Genomic DNA, 20,658 nt, shown 5'->3' with positions numbered 1-20,658 from the left:
CTACCTTAAAAAAAAAAAATCCCCTCTCAAGTTAAAACATTATAATACCCACTGTCTTTTTGTTTAAGTGTGGAATGATTCCAGGAAGCTAAAGCATATCTTCTAACATTTGTAAAACTTTATGAAGGAGTGGTTCTTTGCCAGTCAAAGTCAAACCCTGGGAAGATTCTTTCATCACTCATCAGCTGAGATTTTGACATCCAAAGTTTTGACCTGACTGTGGCAGCAGGTGAAAAGATCTACCAAGCTCCCAAGCCGAGCTTTCTTCTGGCTGTTGTTTAGAAGCACCAAATTGCCAATCTAAAACTGCTAAAATACCTTTGAAAGTATTTTCTGAAGGATGAGTTTGAAACAAGGACAGAAGCAGCAGCCACTAGCTTCCATCTCACCGAGCAAATGGCACACCAGCAGAGTAAGAAGGAAAGCTGGCAGAGAAACACGAGGGCAACAACACGAGGGAAAAGCCCTCAAATCACATGGGTTTTTACAAAAAAGGAACTTCTGATATGCTCAAGACAAGTGAATCTACATTTGTAATCTGCCAAGGCAAACTCAAAGCAATCCTTAAGGTCACTAAACCAAGTATTCAGAGAGTACTAAGTGACAGAACAAAGAACAACCATGCAACCTTCAGCTTGGCCCACTTAATAAGCATTAAATACAGTCTATAATTAACTACACGTTCATATGCTGATCCTCCTTAGGAAATCTCATTTAATTCAATGCAAACATAGATTCTGCTCAGGGAATGATTCAGAATTTGTAGTGAATGAGACTCTTGTTTCTAAGACCTGGCCAGCCTCAAAGAACTACTACAATATAAATATTTGAGAATAACAAAAGCATGCAACTCGTTGCCAAGCACAGATGTTAGAAAGTGACTGCAAATCTTGGCATTTGGTGGCACCTAGTAATCCACTGGCTGAGTCACTAATGTGATTGATGGCTTTAAGTTGTTCAGGAACTACTGGCCCCTCTGAGAACGAAGACCTGCAAATTGTATCACATTTTTTGTATGAATGCTTTTCTCTACACAATCAGTAAATATTTTATTTTATTCTTATAGGTTTAAAAAAGGTTATGTGGCTCTGCTGCTTGGGAAACCTCTTTACCTGGGAGGAACTGATGCAACTGGCCTTTCCCATACTTTGTGCACATTTTGTTTTGACACTCTTAATTTTGGTAATGATGGTATGGTTGGTACAAGCATAACTAAAGGATAAACTCCTCTTGCAACAGATCTTTTTCACTGATCTGGTCCCAAGGAGCCTTATGTCTTGTTTTGACTAAGGGAACAACTAATTCATAAACTGCGTTGCCCACAGAAGTCCTCAGCTTTCTGTTCATCCCGTATGTCATTAACGATCCCCACCTGATCATCCTGCCCTTTAGAAGCTAAAAGACTTTCTAAAGAAGAGCACAGGCACCAGAAAGGAAGCATATTCCACCTTAGTATTCTCCTTCCCGACAAGACTGTTCAGAACCATGAAGCATCCATACAGTATCTTTAAAACTGGCCAATCACCTTCCACGTGAGATTCCTGCCCATAACAGCATCCATCAGACACACAGCTCCCACAGAAATCACTTCTCGAGTGCTTCTGGCAGATTTTCTTTCCAAAGTGAACAAATCTGGTTCCATTACCATTTCCATGAACTCAAGGAGAACCAGTGAACAGAACCATTACATTCCTGTAACCACAGCAGACTGTACTATATCTGAATAACATGTCCTGGGCATCCTCAGGGAAGAGAACACTAAAGCAGCAATGCATGAAAAAAACCAAAGCTGCAAAGGCAAAAGGACACATAACTACTTAATTATATCAAACACTTTCCTCTGTATGTCGTTTTTAAAATGCAAGTCACAGCACTTAAGTTTTCATGCAGATCTACCTTTGTAGAAAATGTTAGTCTTCCAGGTCATTAGTTACAACATCAACTAACACAGTCAGCAACAGATTTTTGAGCAAATGAAAGATTAAGAAGAAAAAAAAAAAAAGAAGAAAACTTAATTGTTGCCCTCAGTGCTCCAAGTCACACAGATTCTCACATGCTGTCAATTAAGTGAACCCTATAAAGTTATGATCTATGGCAAAATTCCACCAGAACAATTATATCAGAACAACAGATGTAATTAAATTATTTCTACCAACAAAGTCATCAGTGCAGAACATATTATCCCTTTCAACTCCAACCAACTTTTTTTTAACCAGAAAGTGCTTCTATGATGGTACCATCTTGACTGAGTAACAAGAAGTATTTTTTTACCACTAAGTTCCACTGAATTCAGTCTGAACTTAGAAAACGTATTTGGCACCCTGACCACACAAGCTGAACTTGTGGAATGGTAGCAAAAGTCCCCCAGACTGTCACCCATTTTTCTTTCAAAATTGATTTGGTATGTTTTGTGGTATTTTCAGCTATTTTCTACCTTCCTTGGTATCAAAAAGAAAAAAAAAAGTCATAGAATAATTCAGGTTGGAAGTGAACTCTGTAGGTCATCAGGTCTATTCTCAAAGCAGGGACAGCTTTAATTACACGGAAGAAACAAATAAACAACAACCAAAAGAAAAACAAACAAACAAACAAAAAGCCAACCAAAAACCAACAAAGGACTATTGCAGTTAAAAAAAAGTGATTTCACCTACGCACAATACTTGCTTTCTTTGTTCCTTAAGTCACTTCATAATATTTATTTTAATCATGCTGATTTTTTACAAGTCTTTCTAGAAACTAACTCTAGGGCTTTGAAAAGCAAACATGCACATTTAGGGTGCTATATAAAGATATTTTTTAAAGTAGTCAACGAAACAGTTCTTTAATCAAAAATACTGGAGAGTTTTTATCATGGGGAGGTTTTAAGAAAATAAATCAGGGCTCTGGAAGCCCTCCAGCAGGTAAAAACTTCACTTGGCCCCATACTGTAAGTACAAGAAGGAGCAGGCCATGTCTTGGAGAGCTGTAATCAAACAGGTAAGTCAGCAAAGGATGTAACAGAGGCTTCAGGGGAAGGAAGACTCAGTGGGACTTGGTAAAAGCAACAAAGAAAAGGGCAGTGCATGAAGGAGGAGTACGAAGAGTGAGACTGAAGCAGTGGTTTGGACACAGCACAGGTGGATACACCAACAGTGTGTGGACAGTGAATGGGCATGTTCAATGAACTGGACATTACAAAATACACAAAACAGCCTGGAAAAAACCAATCAGACCACTTAAAAACCCATGAAACATTTTCCCCTTACCAACACCAAGACATTCACTCAAAGGTTACTTACCCATTCCACAATTTTGGATTAATCTCTTTGCTTTGACTTCTACATGTATAAATTTGAGATAATGTATCATCTCACCCCACAGTGTTGTACAGGTACATACACTAGTGTCTCTAAATCACAAGGATGGCCCAACACAGAAAGTTCAATAAAGAAAATTGGTAACTCTGTAACCAGTACGGGTTCCAGACAGCACCCAACAAAAACTGCACTAAATGAGAGTAGAAAGAAACTATTCGTGCAGTCAACGCCATCCTTCCTGCCCACTGAATGAGATCCAGGGCCTTCAGGGGGAAAATAAATAAATAAATAATCAATATTCCTTCCTTCTCATACATGTTCTGCTACCTTTTTGCCATATGTCCCTATAACTGAGCTTATGTATCCAGCTGCCTCTGTAAAAGAAGCTCCTACCTAGAGACTTTCTCATCTTCTGCAAACACCAGTTCCCGACACACTTATGAGGCTTTTATTCCATTATGGAAGCTCCCAAGCCGTTCAGCAAGACTAAACTCAAAATGTTACACCCTACAAGTACCACGAAATTTTCAAAACTTTAAGAATGGGGTTTATAATGACATGACACATCGCGCAGGGCACGCGTTCTCCAGCCATTCAAAGCCAACAGAACTGCTTCTGTGCCTTTTCGAGCGGTAGGTTTTTAGGAGTCTTTTTGCTCCCAACGCCAAAATTACCGCAAGGCTGCCGACCTCAGAAACAGGGTCGCTACTGACCCCTAGTGTTAACGAGGTCAGTCTCGATTTTGAGTGCTGGCAAAAAGCACGAGGAGCATCATCACCCTTCAGCACCGTGTTGTTCTTCCGACACAGCGAGTGGTCCCTGCCTTGTGTTGAGGTTCTTTCCACTCTAGTTTACAAGCAAAAATAGTAGTATCCATCTTTAAAGAAACAGGAGGAAAGGAAATATAAACTTCTAAGCATCCCAGCGAATTGCAGATTCGCGTTCCTTCTGCTTTCCAGCGTTCAATACATTTTTCATTTGGAAGATTAACAGTAGGATATCTATAGCAGACTGACAGTCATGGCTTCAGGTGGGTATTTATAGCTTCTTGATCACTTATTAAGGCATTAATGACAGTGCTCCACAACCCAAGCTGGCCTGCAGAGCCCAGTGCAAGGAAAGGAGTCATAATTGCCAGGTTGCTGCAGGACCTGGCTGTCCCAGGTAGAAGTGGAGAGTCCACTGAGCCAGCTGCCCAGGTGACATAAAAGTTGCTTACAACAGAAAGCTGTAACTACAGAAATGAAGAAGAGTCCTACTGTTCTACTTACAATTTGGAGTCCAGATTCAGGAGAAAGCCCAGTTTGTCATATTCTGTAAAACAAAAGGAAGGGACACATTATCAAAAAACCTGCAAGTGTCTCCTCTGCAAAAAGCATCAAAACCAAAAAGTTGCAAGTCCTCATGGAAGGATAATAATTATTTCTAACTGAAAATAGCTATATCGTAATTTCTAGTCACTAGCAGCTGTTAATACAGATTATTGTTACTTCAAGGTATTCCCAAATTAACATTTCTGAATCTCCACGAAATACTAAGCAAGAGAACATATTGGTAATCATTAATTTAGAAATCACCAGAATTAATCAAGCTATGTGTAGTCATAAAAACAAAGCATTACTGAAACCACTCATGTAGTGATAAAAAAAGCTCTTCTGTTTGCTGTACAAATAATTTTGCCACTCATTTGTATGACAAACATTCCTCCTAAGTTCTGACATGGTAGAGCTTTCAAATTTTTCTTCATTCCTTGTCTATTCCAACACACAACTTTGTAATCAAGCAGCCCTTCTTCAAAAGTAAGTGACTCATGGTGGCAAAAATGCTTCAAGTTCAGATGTTGTTCAATAGGAAACCGCAAAATGAGTTTATGCTACAAACAGGGGACAGCTACAGAAACAAAGTTATCACTCATAACATCCTTAACTGTATAATGGAAGCTTAGCATTCAGCATCTTTGAATATACTGTGATCTTGTAAATCAAACACTTGATACAAAAAACAGAGACACTGGACTTCATGTGAGATATACAAGAAAAAGTAAAAGGTGTAGTGTCCTTTCACTGGGTTAAGCTCAGTGGCCTTCTCACACTGGGAACTGCTGGGTCTCACTACATACAATAAAAAAATAATACAAACAGAGAAGCAAAAGATAATCCAATCGGGGTGTATTAAAAGAAACAACATGAAAAAAAATTCTATTAAGCTTTTAGAGCTCACTGGAAACACAGAAGATTGCTTTCCTCACGAGATCCCCCCAGAATTTCTGCTGCAGTAGTTTTACCGCAGAAGGTCACAAGCTTTTCACATCATCACTTACCGGCAGAGCAGGAAAGCCTAAACCAAAGTACCTGAGACAAAACCATTTCACCAGATACGTCAATGTAAACTGTGCCATTGGTTTCAATCCCATTAAGATTTAATTCCTGAGGGAAGTGTTATATTTGACATAACTCAGGTAACAGAAGCTGCAGAACACGTGTGCACTCGATATTGGCACATACTGTCTGTTCTCTGCCAGCACCCGTGTGCCACCCACCATCCCTGCTGTACTTGACGTTAGAAATGCACCTGTGCCTCTCTCCTCCACCTTCCACGTGCTGACAGTCTTGTTTCCCTCATGTGCTGCTTTTGTCATAACTTCCTCCCACCTCATTCCTCCCACAAGAAATTACGTCTTGTCCAACCTTACCTCCTCCACATGTAGGATTGTGCATAGGAAGGTATCCATTCCAGAAAAAGAAATATGCCTTCAATTTTTATTAACCCTCCTGACTCCCAAAAACAACATCCATAGTGAGCCAACAGCAAAAGAGATTTTGATTTTTTTTTTGTATCATTATTTTTTTAAAAACATCTACAGCCACTGACCCACCTGTCATCAGTCTTATCTCATTCAAGCCAACATTCCCTTCTTCCCAACAGGAAATACAAAAAGAGGAAATGAAATAAGAGATTCTATCACCTCATAACTACAACAACATCCTGGGCTTTCTACTAACTCAGCACTTCATGAGCTTTGCAACCGAAGCACCAGAACACACATCCATGTTGAAGTTTAAGCACCACAGATGACAGAGTCCATTGCAGTGTTTCACAAGATTTACCTTTTGTTTCTCACGTGAGTTTTACCTTCCCTAGGTTTAAAGTTTTGATGTTCTCTGATTGTTACTGACAGAGGGATAAAGTAATCTTATAAAATTATATGTCAACTACCTTGCAATGGGTACTTTCCAAGAGATGTATGAACTACAACAAAACAAAATAACACTTCCAGTTTCAAGCCAGAAGCACAGGTGTGTTCCTGCTTTTCAGGAGGGTGTAAATTATCCTTTCAAGCTGTAACATTAAATCAGAAGCAACTAAGCTCCTTCCTCTCACTGGCTGGTGAGATGTGCAAGCTACTGCAGGCAGAGAAATGCTGCCCTCACCACGGGCCATCTCACACTCACTGACACTTTTGGAAATCAGCATTACTATTACCTTGGAAATGATTCTCTATCACATGTTGCCCCCCCAGGAAAGACACTAGGACCCTCTAAAATTACAGAGCCAAAGTTACCTTCCTTTTCAGCAAAAATCAGTCTCGTTACAGACTTCTAATGTCATTTAGCTGTATCTCTACGAATACAGGGGCCAAAAGTCAGCTCTCATTCTGGCTGTAAGCGGTCTGGATTCACAAAAGACAGATAAAGCCCCAAATATCTGGAGAAAGCCAAACACATATAGCCCAGCTGCAGGCAAAGGCAATACTTGTCTGGAGTTATGCATTTAAATTAAAACAAGATGAAACACAGACCCACTAAACTGAAGTACAGCTGAATCTAAAACACAGTTTGGTCAGGGTGTGATGGTGACAGGAGAGGGACCGAGCACATAACTCACAGCTTGAGGAAGGGGCAGTCCCACTCCTACCCTTTCCTCCCTTGAAAACAGAGGTGGCGAGAGCCTGCCTTGGCACTCACGTCACCTCTCTGTTCTTATAGGTTGCTTTCTCCTCCCAGTACCTTAGTTTAAAGCCTTTACTCACCAAGTTAATCGCTTGATACACAAAAACATTTCCCCTCTTTTTCACAGAGTGGGACAAAGAAGAGCCAGAATATTAGACAAAACAGTTAGAGAGAACAAGGTAAAAATACTCCAGCATCTCCACCAAAAACTAGCTTGGGCCAGCTGACTGTGTTAACTGTGGTTTGATGTTGGCCTCCACCATCATCATCATGACACTCCCTCATGCTCCCACCATGAGGGGGTCTCTGCACTGAAGGACAATGTAGAGCCACCAAGAGTTACAGTTCTGGAGAACTCCCTTCAGATCTAACCATGCTGGTAGGTCTGATCCAGCCAAGGCCACGTCTGACCCATCGATTTCCAGACAAGACACCTATATGTGGCTGTGTGGCAAAGGATTTATTTTTAATGCAAAAAATGAGTAAAGGCAATAAAGGACTTAGTTCACATCTACTGGAAGAGCACCATGGAAGAATCTGATAGAGGCTTTATGTTATCAGCCCACAAAAGGCTGAAAGGCTCATGAGAAATAAAAGCAACATTATTAAAAGAGCACAATGCAATCTAAGGACCACACTCACCTGGGCTAGGAAGCTACAGATCTCAGCTGACAGTGTGGTCCAGCAGTGTACAGAAGGACAGAAATGAGTGAACACGGGAAATGAAGCTTCATCGTGCCCCATAAGAACAAGAGGTCATCTAAGGTCAGCAACAAAATGCATTTCTACGTTTCCGGGAAGGTCAGAATTGAATAAGAATCTGACAACTGAAAACAACTTCATAATGAAGCATGTAATTGTGATTATATGAACAGAAGAACAGCCAAGCATAGCAATTTCTAAAAATGATGCAAATCCTGTGCCCAATTCAATGCTGGCATTAGCATGGGAATTTCTCCCAAGTATCCAACAAAAATCCAACTACCAGGCCACAAGTGAGAAATGCATTGCCTAATGTCTGTAAACTCCATGCAGACCACCCAGGAAGCCATAAAGCACCGTGTACAGTATCTATCAAGTTTTCAAATTGCCTTTTGCATCTGTAGCCAATATAGCTACACAGAAGAAAAATGGACAAAATTTTCCCCTTATGCTACTAATCTGAAATCAACAATGCAGGAATTAACGTGGCTCACTGGTTTTATCCTTTCAGACTACATATAACCAATTTCACTGATGACTTGAAACTATTCCTTTTAGCAGACAGCTACATAGAACAGCACAAATAACTTTGTCCACAGAAACAGAAAACTAATTATTTTTTATAAAGACAGGCTATATGCAGTTCTAGTTCTGTGTTTAACTGGTAACTGCAAGTACAGGAGGGAAGGCAGAAAGGTCCGATTTTAGCAATTTTATTCAAAATGTTTGTGTTTGTCAAAGAAATCAGTATGATTTTCAAGAAACAGAAGTCCTACCAAGAAAAGCTCAGACCACCCTGATACACTTCATCCTGTCCAGTGCAGTTTGGTCTCTGCAGAACTGAGGCTCCAACTGGACTGAGCCTTGGCCACTGTCCACATCTGTGGCAAAGGTCACAGGTAAAATTATTTACTCTGCAATGAAAAAAGGTCAAATGCATCACATTCACCTTGGTCTGAGAAAACACATATGGACAGTTACAAAAGTTCAGCTGATGTAAAGCAATTCTGCCAGAACTCAAGAGACAAGAAAGAATTAATGAAAAAAAGTTCATGTTAAATGGATCAACTGAAAAGGACAAAAGAAACCTTTTATTCCAGGGTTAAAAAAATACCACTCAGGATTACTGAGGAACAATCACAGTACTGGATAAACAAAGACTTAATGTTGCATCCTTTCCTAAGGATTTTCACTTTAACCCCGTCAAGTGATGGAATTTACTGATGGAAGCATTATCTTCTGAGGCTACTTAAATAACTGGGGAATAAAAAAAAGAGTGCAAAGCCAAGTTCATAAGTAGCAAAGCTGAGGCCACCTGGGCTCCTCAACACAGTCCTGCACAGACCGTATGCATGTCTGTGTTCCAGTTTCCTTCTCACCCCCATTTACTCTTTTGCATACACACTTCACAACCTTTTTCCCCGGGTTTGTCCAAGTGACATCAAGGAGAACACCAAGAAAACGGGCAAGACAAAGCCCAGTCCTTCGTGCCTTTCCCTGCTCCATAAAAATACACAAAAGCAGCAGAACTGATACCTGTGAAGCTCAGTGCTTGGCCCTTGCTGCCCAGCAACAGAAGTGTACCTCACCAATCTATGTCTGTGTAGAACCATCTCCACATTTGACAATTCCACCATGTGTGAAAAAAAATTAATTCTTCAAAAACTTTAATGTAGCTTCACTTAGGCTTCCTTTTTTTTTTTTTTCTTTCCTGGGGAGCAAAAGGGTTTGCTAAACTACTCTTTCAGCAAAACTTGAAACTTCACGTCTATTCTCTATATCCACAGACTCTGCAAACTGTCTAAAGACGTCAATCCTGCTGCACCAAGCTCAATATTCATTTTCCAAGTACTGCACCTGCTGAAAACAGCCATATTTAGTGGAAATCGATATACCAAGCACTATCAGCACAACTGAAACACAAACCTGTGAGTTCAAAGCGGGATGGGAAGAAATGTGTCTTCAGTCACAAAGCCCTGTGTGCCTCGGTGACACCTAAATGTTTCTGATTTAGCAGCAAAAGGAATTTCTACCTCTACACCTTCAGGGTGGTTTGGTTTGGTTTTTTCCCCCTGTAATTCCTGATTGGGGCCTCCAAAGTCACCTGACCCAGCCTTTACAGCCTGAGGAAAGCAACACACCAGAGGGGTCTCCTCCATTAGACACTGCAACTACACTGTTCATCCCCCAGGCACAGAAAGAACAAGTAAGCAGTCACTTGCTGGTAGTGCTGGATGGGTCATCCATCAGGAAGGTCTTCTGCCTGCTTGTCTTGCCTCCAACATAGGTACAGTAAACCAAAGAAGAGGTCATTCTGGGATATTACATTTTAAAAGGCTCTGGTTACCTTAACATGGAGTACATATCTCCTTACAACTGGTTTTCCTAATAAGACTGTAGCAACCTCCAAAGGTAGCAAAGCAACTGACTGCTTTAAGCTGAATTTCGGAAAGGTTCCAACAGGAAGATGAAACATTTCCTCCTATGAACTGCATATGCCCTTTTGCTTTTCCCAGAGAGTCATCTGTTTCAAGCCAGACTGCAACCTTTGCTAAGCATTAGTTTCATTTACTACCATGAATCCACTTGGCCCATGGAGTTAATGCTGCCCTACTGAGTCTTCCAACATATTCTTTATTCCATAAATTGTATCGTATTACCTAATAAAAGTCAGGAACAATATTAACAAAGCAATAATCCATACTGGCTTTTAGTGACTTACAGGTTGTACTGACTTGATGCAGAGAAGATGCCACATGAGAGAGAAAAATCGCATTGAAATACTTTTAATTTGACGTATTCTTAAAGCTGCTTCTTGGCATTTGCACCTCAGCTCATTCACAGCTGTATTTTCAATTGGTGGAACACAGCACTAATAAGAAGACAGATGATACTGAACATGCTGGCAAAGCCACATAAGGACTGTGCAACTGCTTCATGACAGTCACTGGCAAAGATTCAAGCAGCTCCCACAGTCTACAGCTCAAAGAAATAAAGAATGAAGCAGAACTTCATTAATCAAAAATGAAAGGGGAAAAGGATTTTTGCAGAATAGAGCCACTAAAACCAGCAGAGAAAATATGTAATATTTCCCATTTATTTTCTGCTTTACAGGAATGCAGAAAAATGCAGCAGAGTAAGTTCATCTCTCCTTTCCCATCATTACCACATGTAATTACTGTAATAAAGACAGTTAGAAACGCAATTTAGGGGGAAAAAAACCCCAACACATTAGAGCCACATCAGCTCCAAACTCAAATTTAAGTTGCTTTTCTCAAACCAAGAACACTGACCTCACAACTCCTACTAATTAACATAACATCTAAATTAATTTCCACTAACCTGGAAATCTGGGAAATATCAGAGTTTGAAATTGTAGCCATCTGTACTATCAGAGTCACACTGAGAAAGCAAATGAACAGTGAGGAATCTTCTGCAAGTCACCAACGTTTTTTCTCTTATACTAGTAATCTATTACTATTCTACCAATTTGATACCTCGTGGTTTCAGCTGTATTTCTATTCCTGGCCTCCATCCATACCACTCTCCATCCAAAATGTAGGCAAGCAGTCACCAAATTCACTCTGGAGCTGTACTCGGGAGGACAGACACAGGGTTATTCTCATCCTTCACAAAATGGTTATCTGAGCATCTTCAGCAGCTGAACAAAACAGAGAGAGTTTCCTTCATAGTTCTCACAGCTTCTCCTAAAATAGTTAAGGACTTTGACATAAGCAATCACTAGCAGCAAACTCCTAAATAAGCACAGATTTAAATTCTCAGATGATTACTCCACCATCATTGTGAACTCAGCATCTGGAAACGTGGGCTTTCACAAGCACATGAGCTGCAGCAGATATGCTACTCTAAACCAAAGTGTAAAGATCTGTCTTCTTTGCATAAATCGAATCAAACTTTCGATAAGGGTTAATAATTAAATTGAATAGAAAAAAAGCAATAACAACAGAAAAGTTAATATATTTGAACAATTTGAACAAGACCTAGATCACACTTGGCAGCTTGTGATGTTAGAACTAGCATCTTTTAAGCCTGTAGTGAGAACATCTGCTTTGAACCAGTGGTCAGTACTGCAATCAAACATGTCTAACAACAGCATAAGCCTACAGCTGTAAGGTATTCAGAACCTCAGTATTTCCAGAAAGCACAGTAGCATATGGGAAAGTTGCACATTCAATGCACTCCTACCCTATGAGGCTTAGAGAAGAAAAATTTAACTTGCTCTCAAACACAGGAGGTAGGAAAAAAGTCTTGAACAAAAATAGCAGGGATATAAATCTGACTTTCAAGGTCCAAAGTTTGATTTGGTAGCAACAAAATAAAACAAAGCAACGAGAGAGGGAAGAAAAAATAAAAGTAGCACTAGCTGTCTATGGCAAGTGAATGAAATCTAGGTCTCCTCAAACACCGTGTGTCCTGATTAATGTTTTCCCAAGTTCAGAGCACGACACCCTCCTTTCTGGTATCAGCTGAAACATTGGCCTAGACATCACAAGAAACACTTATCTCTGCTGCTCAAACTTTATCTTTCAAGGGAATGGACAGCCGTGAAGAGAATCACAAAAACATCTGGACTTGTGAAGGCTGGACCACGGCATGAACCTCACGGTTCAGCCTCACTCCAAGCACATTTGGCTCGCACATCCTCTACTCTAATCATCTCCTATGAAGCAGGACATTAAGACTCCACAGCCAAATGAATTTCTGAGCACTCGGTTCAGAAAGTTTATGCAGAACAACCCAGAGAGTGTCATTAATCTGAGTTGCATAAGGACAGATTTTCAGCATGCCTGAAAACTGAGATTTGTATGTGGGACAAAGTTAAGGGGAAAGCCAAGACAAGGACAAACAGTCAATTCAAATAAGATACAGAAGCTGCAACAAAACATTGCCCTTCACATGGCATGATTAGCAAGTACCAAAGAGCAATTCTAAGAAGCTGTTTAATATGCAAATATAAGTCAATGAGTACCAGTTTTAAGCAGCATGAAGTCTTAACAGGGAGACTATTATTCTCAGCTGTTTAATTTTGACTAATAAAGAAAAAGGTATATGTAGTTTTATGTTTCAAAGTATGCAATCTTAGTCCCTTCTTACCCCAACCTGAAACATCACCTACTGGGAATGGCTGGGCCTGGAGCTGCCATTGTTTCTGTGGGTTCTTTCTGGGCTCTGTCTTTTCCTGGGTCTGCAGCAAGGTGAGATGGGCTGGACAGCGGAAGCACAATAGCCACAGTTTTTCTCTCTCTCCTTCCTGTTCAACAAGGAAAGCTATCCCTCAGTTGGACAGACATCACACATCTTGACATCTTATTAACACATATCAGTTCAGAGCAAAGTGAAGTTTGCAGCACAGAGAATGCAAAGTACTAAACATGAAAGCAATAAACATACAGCTCTCCTGGAAATTTCTGAGCCTCCCTTCTCAAATATATGAGTTTTCTTCATATTCCTTCAATGACTAAATTCAGTCTTGTTGCAAAGGGTTTGCAAAAGATCATGTCTTACTGTCTTAAATCCTAACCAATCCAAGCTTGAGTTGCAAAATGCAAGCAGAACAAAGATCAGTGCTTTTAAAACACACCAAGATAGTCCAATGGCTTATCTCCCACCCTCCATATTAACAGAAATCCAAAAGAAACAGAGCAGTTGAACTATTTTTCATAACTAAATTTACTTTCCTATTGGTAGTATCATAACACAGCATTTATGGTTAACTCCATAGATATCCTTCCCTGAATTTTACTCACAGATTTTGTACCTCACACCTATGCAACTTCCTCCCTACTTTTTCAGACTAAAGAAACCATCACCCAATACAGAAGGAGGCAGGCAACAACACGCTTCAGTTATAACGTATTAATTAGTAAAAGAGAATTAACAGAGGGTGTCTTCCTGCCATAAACACAACAACATATCCACTTGGCACTCTAGAGATACTCCCACATCAGACCATGCATCCAGAATAGATCTATTTCCAGATATAGGTTTTAGAGAAGATACGGGGAGAGTAGAAAACATTTGGGGTGTTTTAAAACAAAGTTACTTCCACTAGGCTCTGGGGTTAGTAAATCAGAAATGTGTTCAAGCTTTGCTGTTAGTGTCAGGCAGCAGGCTCTCTTTCAAACTGTGCAGGCAGAAGACAGGTGCTATGTTGGAAGGCAGCATGTTTCCCCTATCAATCTAGGAGGAAAGGCTGGCAAGCAAGATAAAATAAAAAATAATCCAAGGGAAGGTTTTATCTTTTCTGCAAGATGGTAAATACCCCCATCTTTTAAGTGTTTAGGGGTTTTTACATTAAAAGAACAATTCTTAGGCTTTCCCTTGCCCTTCATATATCATTATACATACGCTGTAAACTGAATTTCATTAAGTATCATGCTCACTGTGCTGTGCCTTGGTTGCAGCTTGTGCATTACACACAGTCCAATGGACAGTTACTGATTTAATGAAGTGGCCCCAACACAAAAGAATTTCTGATTTCTGGTTCACTTTAACTGAAGGTCAGGCTCAGGTTCCAAAGGAAATTAGACTGGGAAGGATTTGCCCTGGGGTTTCAAAACGCTGGTCAATCTCCACCCAAAAAAAAAAAGAAGTTTCTTGCCCTATTTTTTTTTTTTTTTAGTTACGACTCTTTCACCTTCTCGTTCCTGGAAGCATTCCTGATGTCTTTCCCCAGATAACTCGAATGTTTGTTTAGCTGAGAAGAAACTCTCCTTGTAGCATGGGACAGTTTTTCTTCAGCTGGTGGGTGACATCATCTTAATGCCTTAGACATGAGAAGAGAAGCACAAACTGCATCACCAACGATGCAGGTCACCTGCCTGGCTGGGGAACGGACGGAGTCCTGCACGTTAATCCTCGTGTCACACTACAACTGAATACTTCCACTGCACTGAGGAAAGGACCTATTTACCCACTTTGGCTAGATGGTTGATTCCCACAAAACTCTGACTCAGTGGCCTGCCTCCCAACATGGCTACCATGTCCAGTTAAGTAGAAGCCTTGTCATGAGGTGGGAGATAGAGAAGAACACAACGTTGTACCTGAGCCTATTGTATGTCCAACGGAGTCAAAGGAAAGAACCACTGAATCTGTAACACAAGAGTACAAGTTCATTTTCCCCTTTTTTTTCGGCACCATTTCCTGCCGTAACATTTTTTTTTTGTTATTTTGCTTAAGTAATGCCTCGTGCTCCCTTCTGCCAGGAAGCAGAACAACTTCTTCAGCAACCAGACAAAACAAGAGGAATCTAGCAAAGGCAGAACAGCGGAGTATGCAGTGTCATTACCCAGTGGAGTAGCTAGAATTCATTGAAAATAATTTCATTTTATGACTAATAAGCTTGGTTGACCTTACCAAAACTGAATCATAACATGTTTTGACTGATGGACTAGAGAGTTTTTTCTTATCAAATGTATTACCAATATTTTGTCCTATTTAGGGGTCTTGCCTGTTATGATCAATTCTTCCCTGACACTGTTTGCTAAGACAAGCCCTTTGCACTTTTCACCATGATTCCCACATCTTTACTCACACTAGTGGTTCCCCAACTCAATGCATTTCAATTCATCAGTAACCTTCACCTTTTTCCTTTATGCAGCACATGTGCCAAGCATCAAGAAAATATAACCTCTCTACTCGATACCCTTTTATCCCCATCTGGGGATCACAGCAGTTCTTTATCCATGACTGCAATGACAACTCTTGCTCACCAGCTAACATCCAATACTTTTTGTCACTGTTTTATATGATGGGGCACCCTTTTTGTCAATTGTGGTTTAAAGTTCCTAGTTTTTATATATGCGACAACATTTGGCCACACAGAATACCTTACTGCCTGCTTGCACTTAGCTCACCTCATGATCACTCATTTTCCTCGTATACCACCCTTCCAGCCTGGAATCTCTTTGCAAAATTATTGGTAATAATTTGATGTTCTGTTCCAAGTGGAGCTGCAATATGGTATTATGCTGAACAGTGGGTTTTTCCTCAGCTTTATGCTTACTTGAGACAAGCTAACACTTACTTTGGTAGTAAGCCTCATGGTTTGCCATCTATTTTCATGCCAATCCTAACCGAAGGAGCAAGCCTACCAAATTCTACTCCACTACCAGTGGAGCAGAATTGGGTCCAGAACTTAAGAGACAACTTGTGAATGAGTAAAACACAAAAAAGAACAGATCACCACGACAGGATCGATAATTTTATGGAAAGAGAAGCTTTATACTGACACAGCAACAGCAGAACTGCCTTTCAGCTTCGGCTAAATCAACAGATTGAATCCTTGAAGGTTTCTCTTTCTAACTTAGGTTTCAGATGTGCTCAGCTGATCACACATCATTTGCAGCACCACAAATGCTGCCAAGGTGCAAGCCCTCAAGTGCAAGGCAAAAAGCCCAAGCAGACTTAGCCTGCTGCAAAGAGTTTAAGCTCCTGCTGCATCCCCCCAAATTTGGGCAGGCGACAGTCACAGTGACAGCTACTGTGTAACAGCTGACAATACCCTGACACAGGACCGAGCTTCTCTACACTGTACATCATCCTCGTGCTTATTTTCCAACTCTTAAAAATTCAATATGAAAGTGCTAATTTTCAAAATAAACACAGTAAGACTGTTAACTTAACTGGGTTTAAAACGATTTAAAAAAAGAAGGTCTATGCTGTCTCAATTCCAACGGTATGGTAGTAACATTAAAAAAAGAAGATATCACTAGTCTCAAAACTTACTCCAGTAAAAACAAAAATCCATCTGGACTTAACAACTGTATTTCCTCTTTTGGGAATAAAATTCAGACATCATTATATTATTCTAAATAGCAAGGAGTTTAATTCATTTTAACTGCATTAACTTCATCTGCCATCAATTCTAAAGTATCTCTGTGGGGTTCTACTTTTAAAAAACTGTTGAGATTTTTATCATCATGAAGTATTGCTTTGTAGTTAATGCCAAATTTAAATGTTAATTTTCCTACAGTATCTTTTGCATTCAAACACTGCACATGAAATATTAGGACTTATCTAAGAATGGCTGAAAAGCACTGCAAGAACCAAATTAATACCATTATTGCAGCCCACAAAAATAGTATAATATTTCATTCCTTTAACTAAGAATGTTATCTTCCTCATATAAAAAAATTAATTTACAAGCAAAGTAAGCTCCCTTTTCCAAGCCAGTCCTCCATGCAACTACTAGTTTCACAGTTTCCACATCAAATTCACTGTGAATAACCTCTATTAGAGTCAACTCCCCCTCGACCTGCACAAGTAATTGCACAAACCATAGATCTTTATTAAAACACTGTGTTTATTTCTGGCACTAGCACTTCAAAAGGGAAGATACTATAAACTTGAAAAAAGCTGAGAAGATAATCATGTGTCACCTTTCTTCTACCCAGACAGCTATTCACATTCAGCCAAATTCAGAACAACAGGTTATTTCTGTCAGAATTTGATGGAAATAAGCTCTTCTTTGAGGCAAGCCAGATTTATTGCAAATACACCAAGTCCTGCTTTCACAAACATAAGAAGAAATGTTTCTTTGCTTCTAGCTTCAAATCTCTTCCAGTCATCAGTTCAAAATCCTCCAGACTTTCTAGACTTCTTTTTGCTGAGACAAAGTGGCTGCTCAGTCTGTGCCCAGTGCCTTTCCCCAAGCCCCTGAGTCTGCTCTACCTTTCAAAGGCAATCCTCAAAGGCTTTATCTTTCAAAACTTATTGAGGCACAACGTAAAACATACCCACTTACACAGGCCCTTGGTTTAGGTGCCAAGAGGTGTTCATGTCTGAAGGAGCTGTCCCCAATCTCTCAGCTACCTACTTCCACAAAGCAGCCTAGATGTTTTTTATCCTGCTCTAACTGAAGGGCAGCCTTTATGCCAAATCATGGAATATGGCACACAGTGACTTGCCAATATGTACAGCTTCAGGCTGCACACACCACAGTGCCAGCCTTTTACACCTTGTTTTTATGTTAACTACAATCTTTATTCCAGTGACTACAGCAGTTCTAAAAAGAAAATAAGGAAACCCCAAGATACAGCACAATACAAATGTAAATCTGGATCTTATTCAATCCATCAGAAGTGAAGACAGCATAAACACTCACTTATTTAGAAGGCTCTCAGTGCCAGGAATAATGATGGCTGAGACCTCACGAGCCAGACTGTAAAGTTGCTTTGGGTCACTTTGTGTCAACTTCGGGTTAAAGTTGCATTGGGACCTATGCTCTGGGTCACTTCTCCTCACCTCCCACCATCCAGACAGAGCATCACAAATCAGGTCAACACATGAATCCGCTCCATCATCCCCCAAAAACCAGTGCTGTGCAGGGCGACCCAAATGCACTACATCACAGCCCCCTTGGAGTGTGGAGGAGTGTTGCCCAAGTCCCTGCTTACAGAGCAGCTTGACTGCTCTGGAACAGACACAAGGGTCCCATTTCATCCGGGAACCAGGAGCTCCAACACAGACTGTGCAGAGACCCAATGCTGCTCTGGGAACAAATTTAAACTCAGTTCCAACAATGCTCCATGCTGGACACAGAGCTGAATGTGCCTTTGAAGGAACACAACCAGATTTTCAGATTTCTGTCCTGAAGTCAAAAAAAAACCCCAACCTGCAAATCTGAGGTGACTACATTTCCTTCTGCACTTACACCACAGCCCAGCTAAGTCATCTAGGTATGTGAACTGATTGTATTTCAAGGCAAGGGATGCACTTCAAGTGTTGCTGACCCCTTATCTCCTGACACACACGCCCCACTTTTCACTCCAGTGTCCCCCATTTTAGGTCCTTCCTCCTGTTTGTTTTGTTAACCATGAGCTTTCTCAGGGCCCAGTTAACTCTGCACCACACTCCCCCATCCCCAAGACAGGCAAATTAAATTACTCATCTTGCTGCATATATTGTGCACCTGAGCTCTAGGCATTTCTGGACACAAAACAGTTCTTTAACTGCTACTCCTTACTGATTGCCATATCTTTTCCACTACTCTAGTTTCCAAACAGAAAAATAAATTAAGATTTGGGTCTTCATAAATGAGTGATGATCCTGACCAGTAAACTGTTTCGTACTCCAGGAAGGGAAAGATGCACAGCACAGGATAAACATTTTACATAGGGGTACTGCACCAGAGACACATGTGGAAACAGCTCTTAAATTCAATTGTGTTAAGTTCCTAAAATCATGTAAAAGCAAATACACAGACCCACTTCCAATACAAATACTGTCCTTATTTTGATTTCATCGTTGATGAAAATGCAGTATACAAACTGAAAACAAACAGTGGCAACACAGAATGAGAACAGCAAATATAATCCACATTTAAACAAGAACTGTATATAAACTGTATGTTTACCTAAGTGCTGTTTCAGAATTTCAGTTAAGACTTTTATAGTAAGTCCCTCTGAGAAGCCACTAACTTTTTATTGCTTTTTACAGATTCCCCCTGCAAGGATTTGTAGATATTTGTCTTATCCTATTGGAAACCAAAGAAGCTGAACCAATAACTTCTTTCATCCTTTTTTTTTTTCCTTAAAAAAAAAAAAAAAAAAAAAGGCAAGCAAAACCAGATTTCAGCAATAAAGTAACTTCCCCAGGAAAAAAAAAATAACATGATTGTGTGCTGCTTTGGAAGTGGTCCTGAGAAACCACAAACCATCAGTCCCATAGGAGTTATAAGAGTTTAATAATAAAGGCTTAACACAGCCTCAATACCACATACCATTACAGCAATACACTCCACAGGCCAAGCCAAACAGGGAATATGAGAATCCATCATAACATAAGGCTGTAATTTGGCACATCCTCGTTCAGACGCTCAAGCTCTGAGGTCTGCACTGCTTTCCATGCATAATCCATGTAAGTTGCTCATTCCATACCCCCGCTCTCCAGATACTCCTACGGACTCCTACAGAACTGCAACCTGTATTTAATAACATTTAATGTAATTTCTACCTCCAGAGCTTGATCAGAGACCAGATATCCCGCAGAGCTCCATCAGATGGAATGGGGATGGCAACTGCAGCACCATTAACAAATAAAACTTTGATTCAGAGTCAGAATGAAAAGAAAAAAAAATAGGTGCTTTATTTTTACTGCAGAATTCGAAGACTGTCATTCAGCTGTCTCCCTTTTTCTGCTGAGTACTGAAAAGGACAGGATCAAACACCCCAATAGCCATCAAAATTTATTTTCTATTTCAGATCAATATTCTAGAACATGACACATACCAGAGAAGAAACACTTAATGCATAAAACTCTTCATAACTTGCTGACACAGAAATCAATAATAAGAAAAATTATTTTTATGTTTTATCTAGTCAGGAAATGAAGCTCACAAAAGTAGCGCCACTCTTAAAAAACATGCTACTGTTAGGATTCATTTGGCAAGAAGATCTGCCTTAGAACATCTCCCGCCCCAAAGAAAAAATATTTTGACTAAGACCCATTCTTATCATGACAATGTAACATTCTGGATAATTCTTATACCCAAGGAATTGAACAGAACTGAATAATTTCAATTCTGTTTCACAGAGATCTCAGATACCTGAAGCATGAACCTCCTTTCTCAGATTTAGTAAAACACAACAACTGCCTGCACTTATAAACTACTTGACAGGGCAATCTTCACTTCCCAATGCACTGTTTTATTTGCTGAAGATGGATTTAGGGAAGGGCTAAGCAATTTA

General features: G+C 40.1%; 1 protein-coding gene across 7 annotated transcripts in view; it reads right to left on the bottom strand.

Annotated features, from left to right (window-relative positions):
* The window catches only part of ST3GAL3 (ST3 beta-galactoside alpha-2,3-sialyltransferase 3), a 177,597-nt gene that overhangs the window by 123,432 nt on the left and 33,507 nt on the right, over positions 1-20,658 (bottom strand). For 5 of the 7 annotated variants that reach the window (XM_039384713.1, XM_039384714.1, XM_027747196.2 and 2 more), the window contains exons 3-5: positions 15,013-15,060; positions 13,086-13,220; positions 4,568-4,610 (exon numbers count right to left, since the gene is read on the bottom strand). In XM_039384713.1, coding sequence (XP_039240647.1) covers positions 4,568-4,610; positions 13,086-13,220; positions 15,013-15,060 — 226 coding nt within the window. The remainder of the gene's footprint in view (positions 1-4,567; positions 4,611-13,085; positions 13,221-15,012; positions 15,061-20,658) is intronic. The other 2 variants (XM_027747199.2, XM_027747200.2) reach the window with 2 other exon arrangements.

Source organism: Pipra filicauda, unplaced genomic scaffold (assembly GCF_003945595.2).
Source record: "Pipra filicauda isolate LSUMZ 115617 unplaced genomic scaffold, ASM394559v2 scaffold36_size6622888_pilon, whole genome shotgun sequence".
NCBI lineage: Eukaryota > Metazoa > Chordata > Aves > Passeriformes > Pipridae > Pipra > Pipra filicauda.
This window is presented reverse-complemented; position numbering and strand designations above follow the sequence as displayed.